Here is a 16,584-nt window from a genome sequence, read left to right on the forward strand (position 1 = left end):
AGGTAATTAACACAGTCTGTGGAGGATCATGCCTTCTAGAAAAAAGAGATTCCCCTGTTTCTGCAACAGCAATGTGGTACCAATCAAACATTTTTTATTGAGCATTTACTAGATGTCAGGCATTGAGACTGCTGCTGAGAATAAAATAAGGAAAATACTTACCATTTATTTTCTAATCGAGAAGATAATCAAGAAACCAAGGCAATAAGAGTAAGAATGGTATGTGCTGTTTTAGGGAAAGAACACCATACTATGGGGTAATACAAAACCTAGTCTTGGGAACTTACAGAAAAACCTGTAAAGGAAATGACAAGACTTCAAAGATGAACAGGCATTAGCCAGCCATGGAAAGAGAATCCTAAGTGTCTTCTGAGCAGGGAGATCAGCCCATACAAATAAGCAGGAGAGAGGACAGTTCATTAAAAAACTGAAAAGCCAGGGTGGCTGGACTATAATCATAAAGAGAGGGAGAAATATAGTGAAATAAAATTATGGTGACTAAAAAGAAGAGTCACAGATCTTGCAAGATCTTTTAGGGAATGCTAAATATTTAAGTTTCAACTTCATTTTGAAGGCAGTGAAAAGTACAGTGGACATTGGTTGTTTATCTACCTACCATGCACTCTTCAGTCCACTTCCCCTAATATTAGTTAGATGTTCATTAGAGTGCCTGTATCTTACCCAAGTTACCTGTATATTCATACTTTGGGAGACACTTAAACCATACTGAATTCCAGAGATAAGCCAAACCAGGCAGGGCAATTCCATGTACTTGCTGCCATTTTAAGTCAGATAATCCAAGTCTAAAGCCAATTAGATACATTCCCTCTATGAAGGTCAACTGATTTGAGATCTCAATTACATCTGCAAAATCCCTCCACAGCAGTATCTTGATTAGAATTGAATACTTAGGAGAAGATGTGTGTTTACCAGGGGGGTAGGACTCTTGGGGATCATCTCAGAATTCTGCCTCTAATAGTCTTCCCTTTACCCTCCAAAGATTCGATCCCTCCATTCACCCATCTCAATATTCCCAAAGTCTCAACCAATCACAACATTAATTCAAGTCCAAAATCTCAGCTCAAAAATTCCAAATCTCATCATCTAAATTTGTTGCAGATGAGGGTCCTACATGTTACCATTCAGTATAGATAGATCTTGGGCAAAATTCCACTCCATCCGTGGACCTATGAAACTGAAGAGACAGATTATCTGCCCCCAACACTCCAAGCATTCAGTGGTTGGACAGGCATAGGATAACAATTGTAGAAATTCCTGTTCAAGATGAAAAAAAGTGGAAGGTAAAAAGGACTCCATAACAGTTTTGAAATCCAGGTGGGCAAATGTTGGATTTGTCTTAATTAGCTTCAAGGCCTGGGAATAAGCCTCTGTGGCTCTCAGTTCTGCCCTGCTAATCATCCTTTTTCATGAAAGACAGCAACTGTTTACAGCTGAGTACTTTTATGGGCCTGATTCCGGATGCAGCCTCCTTTCACATTGTACTCTGGTTCCTTAAGTCCCAGCTGGCAATGTTTCTGCTGTACAACTTTCTCAAGAAACTTGTGGGTCTTGAACACATTTCACTGGGTCTTCTGCATTAGCAAAAGTCACACCCACAAAGTTTTTAGAGATAACACCTTCTCTATCTAGGCTGCTGCTGAGAGGCCTGAGGGATGATACTCAAACTTCCTACAGGCTATCTGGTTGAGAAGATCTGTAGATCTTCTGTAGAAGATCTGTAAGATTCTCAATATCTTAAAAGAGCCCTTTATGTGATTAAATACTTTGACCTTTTGGTCTATAGAAGATTTTTAGTGAAAAGTTGTTCAGCCACACCCTCTTGTTTTTCCCTATGCCACACTTTCAGAAGCAATCTCCCTTTTGCCATATAGATCAGGGTAAGAATTTCCCAAATCATCAAGTCCTAGTTCATTTAATGATTCTTCCATCAATTTATTTCTCTCCTCTTGCATTTTACTATAAAGCAGCAAGAAAAAGTCAGATCACACCTCCAAGCCTTTCCCTGGAAATCTCCTCAGCTAAATATACAAGTTAACAGTTATACATTGTGCAAGAGACACTTCTTTTAAGCTTCCTGCCACTATATAACAAGGAACTTCCTCCAATTTCCAAAATCATGTTCCTCTCTTCCTTCTGAGCTCTCTGGCAGCAGTCTCCAAGTCCAGAGTCCTGCAAACAGCCTGTCAAAACAATTTAGGCCTCTCTATCACGTTTCCTCTGCTCACTGCCCAATTCCAAAGTGATTTCTACATCTGTAGCTATTTGTTACAGGTATCTCCTCCTTCCATATCTTTTTATACCTGAGTACATTATAAAGCCCTTGTGCAACTAGGCCAGTCTCTGACTGTCTCTAGTTCCCTTGTCAGGATTTCTTAGTTATTAATTTACTCTAGGAAGTTATCCAACATTTCCTGACTTTCACAGTCTCAAGGCCATCAAATCAAAACAGTTTTTTCTCTGAACCCTGAGAATGTTTGTTTCCTTTTTAAATTTTGTCTCAGTATGTGGTTCTCTACACTTAAAATTCCCAAGGTGACTCATCATTTCCATATCAACAAGCAACTCTTTTTTGTGGATTAGAATTAGTCTGGAGTAGTAGACCCCTCTGCCTGCCTTCCTAACAAGCCTGGATATCATTCCATTCCTTTGTTCCAGTCCTGAATTTCCTCTCACCAAATCGGTCTCATTTCTAATGCTTGTATACTTTTCATTAACCTGCTTTCAAAGAAAAATATTTTGCCATTACCACAAAAACTGTAATTCTAGGTGTAGAACCTGTTCCAAGATTATGATTTTTTTTCTTGTTAAATACGTGAATGAATTAATTCAAAAGCTTTGGAAGACCTGTGTAGACTTTTGGAGGCCCGATATCTAGCTAAATTCTCTTTTACAGCTATGCCCTGTTCTTGTGCAGACTAAGCAAACTGTAAGCCTCACAAATATGCAAAACACAGTACTTAGGTAGTATCATAATAAGAATATAATGGGACAAATTAAGTTTTTGTTTCTACATTATTTTATCTACGCTACTAAGAAAATCTGATGCTACGGCAGCAGTCAGTTCCTGAAGTACCTTATAAGCACCAACTCTCCCAACTGCTGTGTTGTTATCTGAATGGATTACTCTTTTTATCAGTTTTTCTTTTTCCCCTTTAGAGGACTTTGGACATTGATGCTCCATTGATAATTATTAAGATGAAATTTGGATTATTAATGGATCATTAATCCATATAATACTGTATTTTCCTAACCATTAGTTTAGAATGCATGCATGCTTATTTTATTCCCTAAACCAATAGATGTATCTATCATCAAATGAAAAAGCTTAAGTAGAGTAAATAAACTGTAACTCAGAGTGTTAGAGTAAAAGAAAACATACCTTTAAAAGAAATGTATTGGTTTCAATATACAGACTCAGCAATTCAGGGGTCTAATATATTTATGGAGAAAAGATTCTATCTTCTGAAATTTCACTTAGGGAATAGTAAGTCCTAAATAGGAAAGCTCAGATATATAGTTTATTCTTATTTAAAAACTGTCATGCAAAAATTTAACATGGATAAGAATATTGGTCATGCTAATTCAAGGTGATGAAGAAAGACTAGCTGACAGTTGTAGTTGCTTTTAAACCCACAACTTCCTCCAATTAAACTTCCTTTAAAGGAAAAAAAAACATAGAAGCTAAATGGAACATATTCTGATAAGGCAACTGCCAGATAGAATTTTATGTGTCAAATTCACAGCTTCTACCAAAACCAACACACAAAGCAGTGAAGTAACGTCTAAATTCATGTAGTTAAACCAAGACTTGAGACTCCAATTTTTTTCTTAAAAACCATAAAAGTGAAATTCTGTCAAAATATCCATATCACATGGTTCATAACAGTGTGAACACTACTGAACTGTGCACTTAAAAATGGTTAAGAGAGTAAACTTTATGTTATGTATATTATAGCACAATTTTTTTAAAACCAGAAAAAAAATCTACATTATGAAAAAATACAGTTTAAATCATTACAATTTCTATTTATGTGAATTTCTACTAAAATAAGAGAATTTAACTAGTTATTAAAATAAGACAATATTACAATAAAATCTCTGAATTATTTAACACTTGTTCAGAATGTAATAAAACTGGTTTATAAAATTTTCATATTTCTCCTCCCTTTCCTAGTTTCGGAAATAAAAATGCAAATAGCATAAAAATGAAATAGAGTAACTTAACTATTAAGTTAGCCCAAATCCACTGTGGAATGAGGGGGAAACTAACTAGGCTACTGCTTATTGTACTTCAATGTCAACAATAAAAATAAGCTGTGTGGTAGTTATTGCAAGTATTCATAAAGATTCTAGCTCTTTTCCTTTTTGGTTAGATGAGTAAAACTAGGGATGGCCATGGGACTTGCTCTGGGCCAAGAAATGAGAGTGGAAGAGATAGTATCACTTCCAGGCAGAAGCTTTAAGAGCCAAAACATGCTTCACCATATTCTTTTTCTGTCTGCTTCAGTGACTGGTAATATTGTAAAGACTGGCTGTTCCTCAGCCAGGATTCTGGAATAAAACTGATAATGAAAAGGAAGAGAGTTCCAGCAAATCCACAAAGAACATACAGCATAAGTAAAAATAAACTGTTGCTCTTTTAAGTCTTTCAGATTTTGAGTATTCTGTTACCACAGCATAACACCAGACTATCCTGATACAGATATAAAAACTGCATGCAAGGCAGCTGTGTAAAGAAAAGAATGGATTTCTACAAATGAGAGAGATGGAAGGATGGGCAGGAAGTGACAGGCTTCTATCCCTCCCCTGCCTGGGGCAGCTGCTCCAACAGAAGGCTTCCATCAGAGTACTGATTACAGGGCATTAGGAAAAGTCGTGAATGACAGAGAGCTCAGGGTGAGGGGCAGAATAAGCCTTGCCGCCATAGGCAGGTTGCTAGAGCTGGGGGAAAGCCTCTACTATGCCTTCCCCTCCCAACCTGTAACCAGGTGCTGAGGAAAAGTAGGCTCCTCCCAAATGCCACCTCTCTCCTTCTTGCCATTTGAGGAAATCTGAACTTTAGTCTTGAGAGAATATAACAAGGTTCCTCCATGAAGCATCAGGCCCATTTCTTAGCATGCAAGTACAAAAGCTGCCATACAAGTTTGTAGCCATCCTAGAGGATTTCATCCAAAGAAGATATTCAAGGACCAAGTTACTCATGCTACAGTTTCTTGTTGTCCTAATAAAGGCCGAGGAGAAGCTCAACTTTGAACAGAATCAACTAGTTTCTGCTGGTGAGGTGGGTAAAGTGTTATTACAGAACTCAAAACTGGGAACTCCATGAGTTCATTTCATTTGTAACTTTTAGGATCACCTCATACAACTGTACAGGCTGTGGCCTGAATAACAGCACCCAACCAAGGAGGGGAGTGGTGGACTCTGAAGCTGCATCCACCAAGAAGGGCTACTTTTTTGTATTTCACACAAAGGTGCCTTCTGTTTGTCAAGATATGTGCCAACAGGTACCTTAGAGACTAGCTTACTGTTCCTTATCCACATTTATCAGAATTTCTTGGAGACCATCCTTAGGGGTACTATAGAGGAGACTTACTATGTACCAGACAATCATGGGACTGACCACTCTGGAACTCCTTGAGGTATGATCCTTCCTGAAGATTACCATGATAACCTGCAGTGTATGTTTGTGAACTTGGACCACATATTGCCACATTCCTGTGTCTCAATGAGGAATATGGGCATGCCACTGGAGAATATTCTTCTACTAGAATTCTACATCCTGGAAGAAACCCTTCAGTGGATGGTGGTTTAAGAGAACTTCTACAGCACTATACCAATCAAATGACACCACTCTGATGTGCTAGAGCACAGGTTTTCTTAACTTTGACACTTGATATTTTGGACCAGACAATTCTTTGTTATGGAATGGGGGGCTGTCTTGCGATTTGTAACATATTTGACAGTAGCCCTGGTTTTATCTACTAGATGCCATTAGCACTGCTCGCCCACCCCCAACTCCCAACTGTATAAAAAAATGTCTCCAGACATTGTCAAATGCCCTCTGGTGGGTAAAAATGCACCAGGTTGACAACAACTCTGCTAGATCTACACTTCCATTTCCAGCATGAGACTGACGGCAAGAAGATATGTACTGGGACTAAGATGCCCACCACTATTTCCACCAGCCCTATGGCATTTGAGGCTGATGGAGGGCTCCCCTTGAGATCCCACTGGCAAACAGACAAAGAAACTCTGCCCAGCAAGTTGAGATAGCCTTACTCCCATCAGGCAGAAAAGAATGAACCTTGACTTTTTGCTTGCTTTTCCTCCCCTATCTCATCCCTCCCTCCTTCCATTAACCCCTCCTTCTACTTCTCCTAGAAGTAGAACCATGATTCCAAGCCACTTAGATGATTTATCTTCCCAGACAAGATGTAGCCCAATAGCAAACTTTGCTACTGACCCCCTGCCAGCTCTGGCCTGGCATACAATGTAGACATGCCCTGACGTTGGCCAGAAAAGTCTGGATTGCTATATTCCCAGCAGCCTCTTTAGCTTGCCTACTTTAGAAAGCCACTGTGGGCAGAAGCCCAGGCTCACAAACAGACTGATCAGTTTATACAACCTGAACGGATTGATATTTATCAAAACGGGGACATGGCCTGATCCTTGGACATGGATTGGGCAGTCTAATGCCTGCCTTCCCCCAGGCATGGCCTGACACTAACTCCACTGCATTTAGATACTAGCTAGACTTCTTAACCTTAACACACAAACACACATCAAAAATATATCTCATAAGCAAAGGGGGAGGGGGGACTATATTCCTTACTCATAGTTCATGCCAAAGTAAGTTCCATATAAATCAAAGTTTAAGCATAAAAATGCAGCTATAAGAGCACTATAAAAAAATATGGGAGAACGTTTAATAAAATTGGAGTGAAAATGGCCTTTCCAATCAAAGTGCAAAACTCAGGTCATGTGAGAGATTTCTTTGAGCAAGTCGTTCCACGTCTACAAATTTATCTTACAGATATACTTGCGTAAGTGGACAAAGAAATATATGTAACATCACAGAGCATAATGAACAGCAGGCTGAAAATGTTATGTGTCCACTTATATCAAATCCAGTCCCGGATATATCAAATGTCCAGTCAATTGATGAAGTCTGACTGAATAAAATATGGCATTTCGATACAATGAAACATCATGCAGTTATGAAAATGACTAAAGAAGATTTAAATATACCAATATGAAACGACCTATCAGACATATTGCTAAGTGAACACAAGTCACAGAAAGAATATGTAATGCCTTCCCTTTTATGCAAATAAAATAGCTATATGGAGAGATTTTTGCTTATGTATACAGACTGTAAGTATTTCTAGAAGGACACAAAAGAAATTTATGTGGGTGCCTCTGGAGAGGAAGATGGGTCTGGAAAGGAAGGAAACTTGATTTTTATCGTATATGCTTTGAAGTTTTTGAATTAGTTTTTAGATTGTGCATAAAATCCATCACAGAAAAATGAAATTAAAGAATAAAATTCAAAGGAAAATTTCAAAAAAGAATAGCAAATAACATATATATATATAAAATAACTGAGAAAATTCTTACCTTTCTCTGCAAAATTTAAGTGAATGTAGTATGGCAGGTCTCTTTTGACGTAAATTCCATAAATGTAACGTGTCATCAGCCAAGGCACTCACAAGAGCTCCCTTAAAAATAAAATGTAATATATTTTATATAGAATACATTTACAAACATTAATGCTACTAAAGAGCTACCAAAAAAATCTTCCCAAATTTCAAAACTCTCTTCCAATAGATTTAGTTCTGAGAAACATTTGCCTCACCCAAATTCTAAACAGCAGATGTAAAAGAGTGTATTATGTGTATACGTATGTATAAAAATTGTTTCAACTTCAACAATTTAAAGTATAATTTAACCTTATTAACTAAAAGTGTACTAGGATCTAGTTGGATATATAGTTGATAACTAGCTATGTAAAATGAGAAGTCAGACTATAAGTTACTTGGTCCCTATAGTTCATCCTTCCTTGACTATATGATATGAAGTAACCTTCCCATTTTATTTGGCTTAAGACAAATCCTTATGAATATATGATATGAAGTAACCTTCCCATTTTATTTGGCTTCAGACAAATCCTTATGAATATATGATATGAAGTAACCTTCCCATTTTATTTGCCTTAAGACAAATCCTTATGAATCCTCATGAATGTACTCTGCTTGGATCATAATTCTACTACTAGAATGATATGGAAAACAAAAATAGCATTCAGCACTGTATAATTTCAATGTCCAAAGGGCTGAAAAATCTGACTAATTTAGAAAGTTAAAACAGCTGATACTATTATATACTATTAAGTCTGGAGAAGAAAACCTTTGGCAGTATGTGAGAATCATGCAGGGGGCTCAGTCTCACCCCAGACCTGACAAACCAGAAATTTCAGAGCAAGGACCATTGCAGGTGTATTTTTTTAAAATCTCCAGAGGTGATTCTGATGTGTGAATAGGATTAAGAATCTATAGGCTAAGGCTGATTTATTAAGACATATGAATGTTTTTCCTCAAAAGAGGAAGATACTCCTTATCTACACTGAGAGAATAAGACAAAAGATGCAACACGAAGAACTTTAATTTCAAAAAAAGATTTGCAATTCCAGTCCTTTAGGTTATTATGAGAAATCTTAAAATTTCCCTCTTTTAAAATAGGAGAGTTTCTCATTTATCTAAGAGAACTAAAATAGCTCTGAAGACAAGATTTACATTAAACGATCTCTCCAAGTGCTTTCCAATTTGAAATTCTATGAGGGCTCCTCTACCGTGTAACTCCTATTGCTACAACATGACTATTGGAAAACAGAAATACAGGAAGCCCACATACTCTTCCTTTCACTAGAAAGCATCCTCTTATCTCTATCACTTTGAAGCAGAGAAACTAAAAGGATTCAGAGTATCAAAGCTTTGTACTCTTCATTCTTACTTCCAGCAGTTTCAGACCAGGTCATCTTCTTTCTCAAGGTGTTTGCCCCATCTTTGTATTTCAAGGAAGAAGAGAAGGTGTGGTGCCAAAATGGCAATCACAGCTGACCGCCTGCAGTGGCTCACTTACCTACATGTGCTTTTCCAAAACTGAAAGCAAACAGCTACTCCCAGTTGTCAGATTCCCATAGCCATCACCATGTAAATATTCATATTCTGCTAAGCATTTTTTAAAAACTATCATTTTTAAGTACTTAAAAATGTAACATTTAAGCATGTAAAATAACAGTCATAGCAAAGAACTTTATGATAAATTCTACAGAAAAGCAGCTTGTCTTATGAATAATGAGAGCATCAACTAGTTAAGATTTCTAAAATTTAGGCATATAAGTAATCTATTTGCAATGTGTTATTTACATTGGCTCATACTGCTTAAAAAAAAAATAATCTCAACACAAGTATAAAGATGGAGAATAGGTTAGTGGTTGCCAGGGATTAGGGACTGAGAGCAGGAGGGGGTGCAATTAATTATAAAGGGGTAGCCTGAGGGCATGACTTCACGGTGATGGGACCGATCTGTAAACTTGTTCCTGCTGGTCATTACACGAAATGTATGCAGGGAATAAAACTGCATGAAACTCTGCACACATACACACAATGAGTGCATGTAGAAACTGGTGGTGAAATGTAAATAAGGTCTGTAGTCTAGTTAAGAGTATTGTATTGATGTCTTTCTCTTGGTTTAATATTTTACTATTGTTACGTAAAATGTTACTATTGGGGGAAATGGGGGAAGGGTACATAGGACCTCTCTATTCTGAAACTAATTGCCAGTCTAATTATTTCATAATAAAATTTGTTTTTAAAAAAGGAAAAATAATCTCACATATGGATTCAACAACTTTCTACACTGTGATATTTTTATGTGTATTTTAACATTTTACGATGCCTATTATTCAGCCCTACACAGAATACTGAAGTTTTTAAACACTTCCTCTGATCCTGAAAAACCTACACAATTGCATATCATTTGGATCACAGTTTTACTAAAATTTTTATATTACCCTCTTTAACTCTTTACATCAATACTGCCTCTCTTAAATCCTCTGATATGAAGAAAAGATTTATCAAAAGCTGAAAGTATCGAGTATTTTTTTCTCTCATATACATCTAGAAATTTATTCCATGAAACGCAAGGACTTAGGGGCAAAAAGGATGCCCACAAACTATCCTCACATCTAAGTATAGCAGAATCTTTTCTAGAGTAATTTTTCTTCTAGCTTTTCTAGCTTCTAGCTTTTTTCCTTCTAGCTTCTCCTGCCTGTCACTACTTGCAGTAAACATCTACTGTCAGAGCTGCTCATACTTTTTTAAGACATGCAAACACATTGTTTACTCTGCTAATAAAATGATGTATCTCTAGCTCCTTCCAAACTTTACACTCTATCAGAAAGAAAGGCATCAATTACTTCAACCAATAAGTGACACAACAAGAACTTTGGACAATAACCAGTTTCTAATGGACTTTGGTTTCCTGGATGTATTTCAAAACAACCCACTGGAGAAATACAATTTATTATTTATAATAAGGTCAATCTTTGAAAAAACTTTAATGTAGATTTTTATGTTACATAACTTTCAATATTCTTGAAATAAAATTTAAATGCAGCACACTGTACCAAAAAGATCTACCTTATGCCATTCTATTTTCAATACTGTTTTGAGAAACATCTTACATTATTTATGTAACTGTCTGTGATGATGCCTTAAAGTGAATTACTATTAGCTCTGACCTACAAGAAATTCATTTTTGTTCAAATATTTAAATATAATTGCATGCAAGAATTCTGAAAGATGGGATGTGGCCCTATTTCATACATAAGCTGGTGAGATGGAAGCAATTCACTAACCTCATTAATCAGGAACTGGAGCTGGATTACTGCAGCTCCACTGTCATGCTGGCAATAACATTCTACTCCTGGACGACCAAAGCTGTCATTAATTTCATTAAGGAGTTTATGGTATGTGTGAGCTTTTTTATAGCAATTGATAAGTTATATAATACACTCAAATATTTCAATGACCTGATACAGGCTATTTACTAAGGTTGAGATTTAGAGTTAGGTGATTACACAGCAATCTAATCAGCTAGTTCCTGTTGATAATCAGAATTTTCAGAGATTTCAGGTCTAACAGAAATAAGACAACTGTCCCTTCTAGAAAAAAACAATTAAAAATAGCAATATACAGAACCAAGCTGCATGTATTTAATATACTTTACTCTGGCCCAAGTCTTTTTCTTTCCCTTAAAGTAAAAAGAAGAGAAAAGGGAGTTGATCTGTAGTGCTTCCAATTTTGCTGAAGTCAAGAAACAAATCTGAAAAGTAGACAAATGTCATTTTAGAATATTGCTTTTAGGTACAATCTTCTTACTGGCATCTTTCATTCCTGTAGTGTCATTTTTAAACAGTGTAAGCTAAAAATATAATGAAGAACCACGTAACTATGTTTGTAATTGTGGCAGGTTATATCACCAATGAATGTATCAATGTTTTACAATACGCTTGAACACAGATTAATATGTAAATATCCATTAATTTGCATATAACAGGAAACGTACAGCATTTTCTGTATGTTAAGCATTATAGTAAACTTGTCATATACATTAATTCATTTCATCCTCACAACCATGAAGAATATGTAATTTCCCCAATGTAAACAGATAAGAAAACTGAAGCACAGAGAAATTAACTTGTCCCAAGTCATACAACTAGAAAGTATAGCAGAAATTGAATTTGAATAAGCATTCTAGCTCCAGAGTCTATACTCTTAATTGGTAAGTTATGCTGAGTAAAAAAACAAAAACAAAAAACTCCAAACACTTACAGAACTTACTACATGCCAGGTATTGTTATACGCTTTTTACCTTCATAAACTTGAGATAAGTTAGCCATTTTAACACACTGCTACACTAATATTTTCACTAGTTAATATTAACTGAAAATAAAAAGTTAAATCTAAAAATAAAATTTGATGGGATTTAATAAAATTACAGCCCTCTTTATACAAAGTCACATTCAAGTGAACAGACTATTTCTATATTCTATTAGTACATGCCCTATGGTTCTTCTTCTTCTTTTTTTTATATTGTGTATGATTTATATGGAGGAAGATACAATAAGTTCTAGAAAGACAAAGAAAAATCATGAAAAACATTACATAACGAAAAAGAAATACATAGATATTAATGAAAACTGGGGTATGTGGCAAGTATCAAAGCATAATGAATTTACTAACAAATGACATTCTGTACCATACATGCAATATTATGAAAGTGAATTTTGCCCACTCTATTTTAGTGAATACTATTAACCAAACAACACGATAGAAGGTGATTTTAAATGAATTTCTAGCCAATACATACAGACAGAGAAGATATATCAGTAAAAATGCATAACAAACAAAATGCAATAAATGTGAATATATAGGTAGCCACAATATATATAGACAGGTATTTCAATGACAACTGGTACAAAGCAGACAGCAAAATAATAAGTGTAAAAGAATTTCATTATTGTGCTCATTCATATTTTTACCCAGCAAGTAACAGGTCTATGGTTCTTAATTAAAAATAATTGTACCAAAAGGTTAAATTCCTATTTTCTATATATATATATTTTCCTTTGATTTCTAGAAGTCTTTCTAGGTGATATTTATTTTCAATGGCTTTTATTTTATTACTAGCAATTAACTCTTCTATTATTTTATAAACTAGCAGACTAATTGAACATGTTTAGCCTATAGTACCCTACTCTTTAAATACTTCAAAATTTGTGTTACTATTATTAATATCAGTAGTAGTATTTTTGCTACATCAATTGCCCAAATGCAACTACATGAAGCTAAATTTGAAATTGCTAATATTGGCACTTGGTAGTGCTACGTCACACCCTGATAGGTCAAAGATAGGTCTACATTTCTGTTCATCCATTTCTTTTGTCAGATGATAGCAAAGACCTTCACCTTTTAGCCAGTATTTTTAATTTCTAAGTAAGTCTAAGAAATTACTAATTTCTAAGTAATTCTAATCTTTCCAGTTAAAATTCTTTCTGGCACCAATTAGCATATTCTATATTCTCACCTTATATAAATGGAGTAAAATCTCTCTTATCTGACCAGATCAGGATTAACTAAGTTAATTAAAAATGTAAGCTACTGGGTTTCCCTGGTGGCGCAGTGGTTGAGAGTCCGCCTGCCGAAGCGGGAGACACCGGTTCGTGCCCTGGTCCGGGAAGATCCCACATGCCGCGGAGCGGCTGGGCCCGTGAGCCATGGCCACTGGGCCTGCGCGTCCAGAGCCTGTGCTCCGCAACGGGAGAGGCCACAACAGTGAGAGGCCCGCATAACGCAAAAAAAAAAAAAAAAAAAGCTACTGTAGAGGACTAAAAATTCTACTTACCTATTTTTTCATAAAACATACACAATTCTGCTAATCTTGTGATATTCGCCAAAGATTATTTTCTTTCTGTAGAGGATTAAATATTCTACTTACCTATTTTTTCATAAAACATACACAATTCTGCTAATCTTGTGATATTCACCAAAGATTATTTTCTTTAAGTGTGGATCTATTACTTAGGGTTCAGAATTGTTTTTCTTAAATAAAACATAGCTGGAACTACCCGGGTATAAGATTTGCAGTTTACTTTTTTAAATGGCATTCTAAAGATACGGGAAATGCAAACTAACTGCAACATTCGCACAGAGTCTTATTATTTCTTTTCCAGTCATCTACTGCTTTCTCATCCATATAGCATCAGACAGGAAATTTTAACTGATTAACCTTCATGAAGTCTTTCCGAAGTATCTATTTTGGATTTCTGTATTTTTAAAAACACTATTTGCATTCACATTTCATCATTATTATTATATATTATTAAAGTGAATTTCTTGATTATAATATCAAACATAAAAGGCACAAACAGATTTGTGAATACACAAAACAGATTCATGGTAAGTAAAGAATATGCAAACACCTTTACTAATTTGGGCCTCCTGGAAAATAGCCTACTGGTCTTGAAACTGCAGTATGCTGTGGGCATCTATCAATATTTATTCACAGAGAATGAAAAGTGTCTGTAGCGACCTCCCTGGTGACACAGTGGTTCAGACTCTGAGCTCCCAATGCAGGGAGCCCGGGTTCAATCCCTGGTCAGGGAATTAGATCCCATATGCCTGCCGCAACTAAGGAGCACGCCTGCCACAACTAAGACCCGGTGCAACCAAATAAGTAAATAAAATATGAAAAACCAAATAGATTAAAAAAAAAAAGTGTCTGTAAATCCAGGAAGTCAGTTATATGGAGATCAAGAAAGGTTTTACTCTTACTGTGTGTGTGACACTATTCTAGACAAAATTATACTTTTTATGACATTAGTATTAATATAGTCATTTTACTTCTAGCTAAGATGATAAATATATTTTCTTAAAAATAAGAACCACTTACTGAGTATCTACTAAGTTTTAGCCACCGTTTCTTAAATCCTCACAGTAACTTTAAAAGTTTGTTATCCCAGGAGTTCCCTGGTGGCCTAGTGGTTAGGATTCTGGGCTTTCTCTGCTGGGGCCTGGATTCAATCCCTGGTCGGGGAACTGAGATCTCACAAGCCGCATGGCACGGACATAAATAAATAAATAAATAAAAGTTTGTTATCCATATTTCACAGATGATAATTCTGAGGCTTAGAGAAGTGTTTTTTTTTTTTTTTCCCCCAAGGTTACTACTGATTTATTTCCCTTTTCCTTTGGAAAGGGTAGTACTGTGCTGCAGCCAACCCTGAAGGGTCCTAACACTAAAAAAGCCCTATGGGGAAAAATGTTATAACAAATCATTACTTCATAATAACAAAGTTTAAAATTAAATTTTAAGTAATGTTATAACAAATCATTACTTCATAATAACAAAGTTTAAAATTAAATTTTAAGTAATGGATATTGCTTATATATAATCAAGAGATATTAGTGTGGAAAGAACACAAGTTTCAGAGCAAGTAGTTCTCAATCCTGGTGGTATCAGAATTCTGGCTCTACTGCAGATTTACTAAACCCAAATTGCTGGAGAAGAAGCTTGAGTGGGTATTTTGTTGTTGTTGTTGTGTCCACTGTTATTGTTTAGGTGCCACAGGAACATCTGAGGCACAGCAAGAATTAAGACACCTACTTTCAAGACAATGCCAGCTCCATAATTAGTTGCTGGGATCTGTGGAGAATTATTACACCACTCAAGTTTCTCTATAAAATGCTATCTAGTCTAGCTTGCAGAATGGTGGTGAGAATTAAAACTGCAGACTAACCAGATGGTGGCTATCATCGTTATTTAACACAATGTATTCACTACTTTAACAAGAATTAAAGTTATCTTACAGTGAACAAATCGTAATCTAAGAATGTCAACTCAATATATTAGATCACAAAAAACCATGTCATAGATGCAAATATTCATATCCTTTCCTACCTATAATGATTATTGCATATATGGTTCTCCTAGTATTTGGCATTACTAAATATTAACAGTTTTATTAAAAAATGGTCACTCACTACAACAAAGGTCTTCTTGGAAAATTCACATTTATTGTGGCTATGTTCAAAACTACATGAGAAAACAAAGCATCTGAAATGAAAATGAGGAAAAACCAAAATGAAAGATTACATATAAACAATCTGCAAAGATATTTTTTATATGTAGAAATATTCACTTATTGATCTGACATCTGCCCTTTTAATCCCACTGTAAGGCAAATCCAAATTATAGGCTACACTGAATATTTCTTGGTGTCAATTTATCTTACTTTCTAATTCTGAACTCCAATGTATCCTTTTAAAAAGTTGCAATCTTCCTATCTTAGATACCTTTAGTCTCAATTTTTCTACTGCTCACCTATCAAGAGCTTTGATGTCTACCTAACCAACCAGTCCTCTTTGTTTCTGGAGTAAACCAGCAGTTTATCTGACCCATAACACAGGCCAGACACTTCCTGCACAGCTACACTCATGGTTTTTGTCCAGATAAGCACCATTAGAACTCCTGAAGAGGAGCTGCAGAAGGCAAGGCCTGTTTGGCTGGGAGCAGAGTCATTGAATACAGACATGATCTTTGAGTTCAGACATGATCCTCAGGGTGAGCAGACATTCAGTCCTGTCTAAAACAACCATAAGACATTTGGTCCACACCAAAAGGTTCTTGATATTGGGTCCTGTCCAAAACCATTTTGCGTAGACCAAATATGCTCATGGGCATTTTGGATAGGACTAAATTTAAAGAAACTTTTGGCATGGACCAAATGTCTTATGAGTGTTTTAGACAGGACCAAATGTCCTGCATTTTTTAATAAAACTGTTAATACTTAGTAATGCCAAGCAATAGGGGAAAAAGAAATATTTAAGGAAAAAAATAACATAATAAACCTACCAGTTAATGAAGAATAATCAGGAAGACATATGTAATGACAGATAAGCAAAAACAAAGACTAGATCCAGTAAAATCTTTTATTTTATA

At 35.7% G+C, this 16,584-nt stretch overlaps 1 protein-coding gene across 3 annotated transcripts in view; it reads right to left on the minus strand.

Moving 5' to 3' along the window:
• The window catches only part of STXBP5 (syntaxin binding protein 5), a 165,153-nt gene that overhangs the window by 127,103 nt on the left and 21,466 nt on the right, over positions 1-16,584 (minus strand). For all 3 annotated transcript variants that reach the window (XM_065889248.1, XM_065889250.1, XM_065889249.1), the window contains exons 3-4: positions 10,940-11,021; positions 7,639-7,739 (exon numbers count right to left, since the gene is read on the minus strand). In XM_065889248.1, the coding sequence (XP_065745320.1) occupies positions 7,639-7,739; positions 10,940-11,021 (183 nt within the window). The remainder of the gene's footprint in view (positions 1-7,638; positions 7,740-10,939; positions 11,022-16,584) is intronic.

Source organism: Phocoena phocoena, chromosome 12 (genome assembly GCF_963924675.1).
Source record: "Phocoena phocoena chromosome 12, mPhoPho1.1, whole genome shotgun sequence".
Taxonomy (NCBI): Eukaryota; Metazoa; Chordata; class Mammalia; order Artiodactyla; family Phocoenidae; genus Phocoena; species Phocoena phocoena.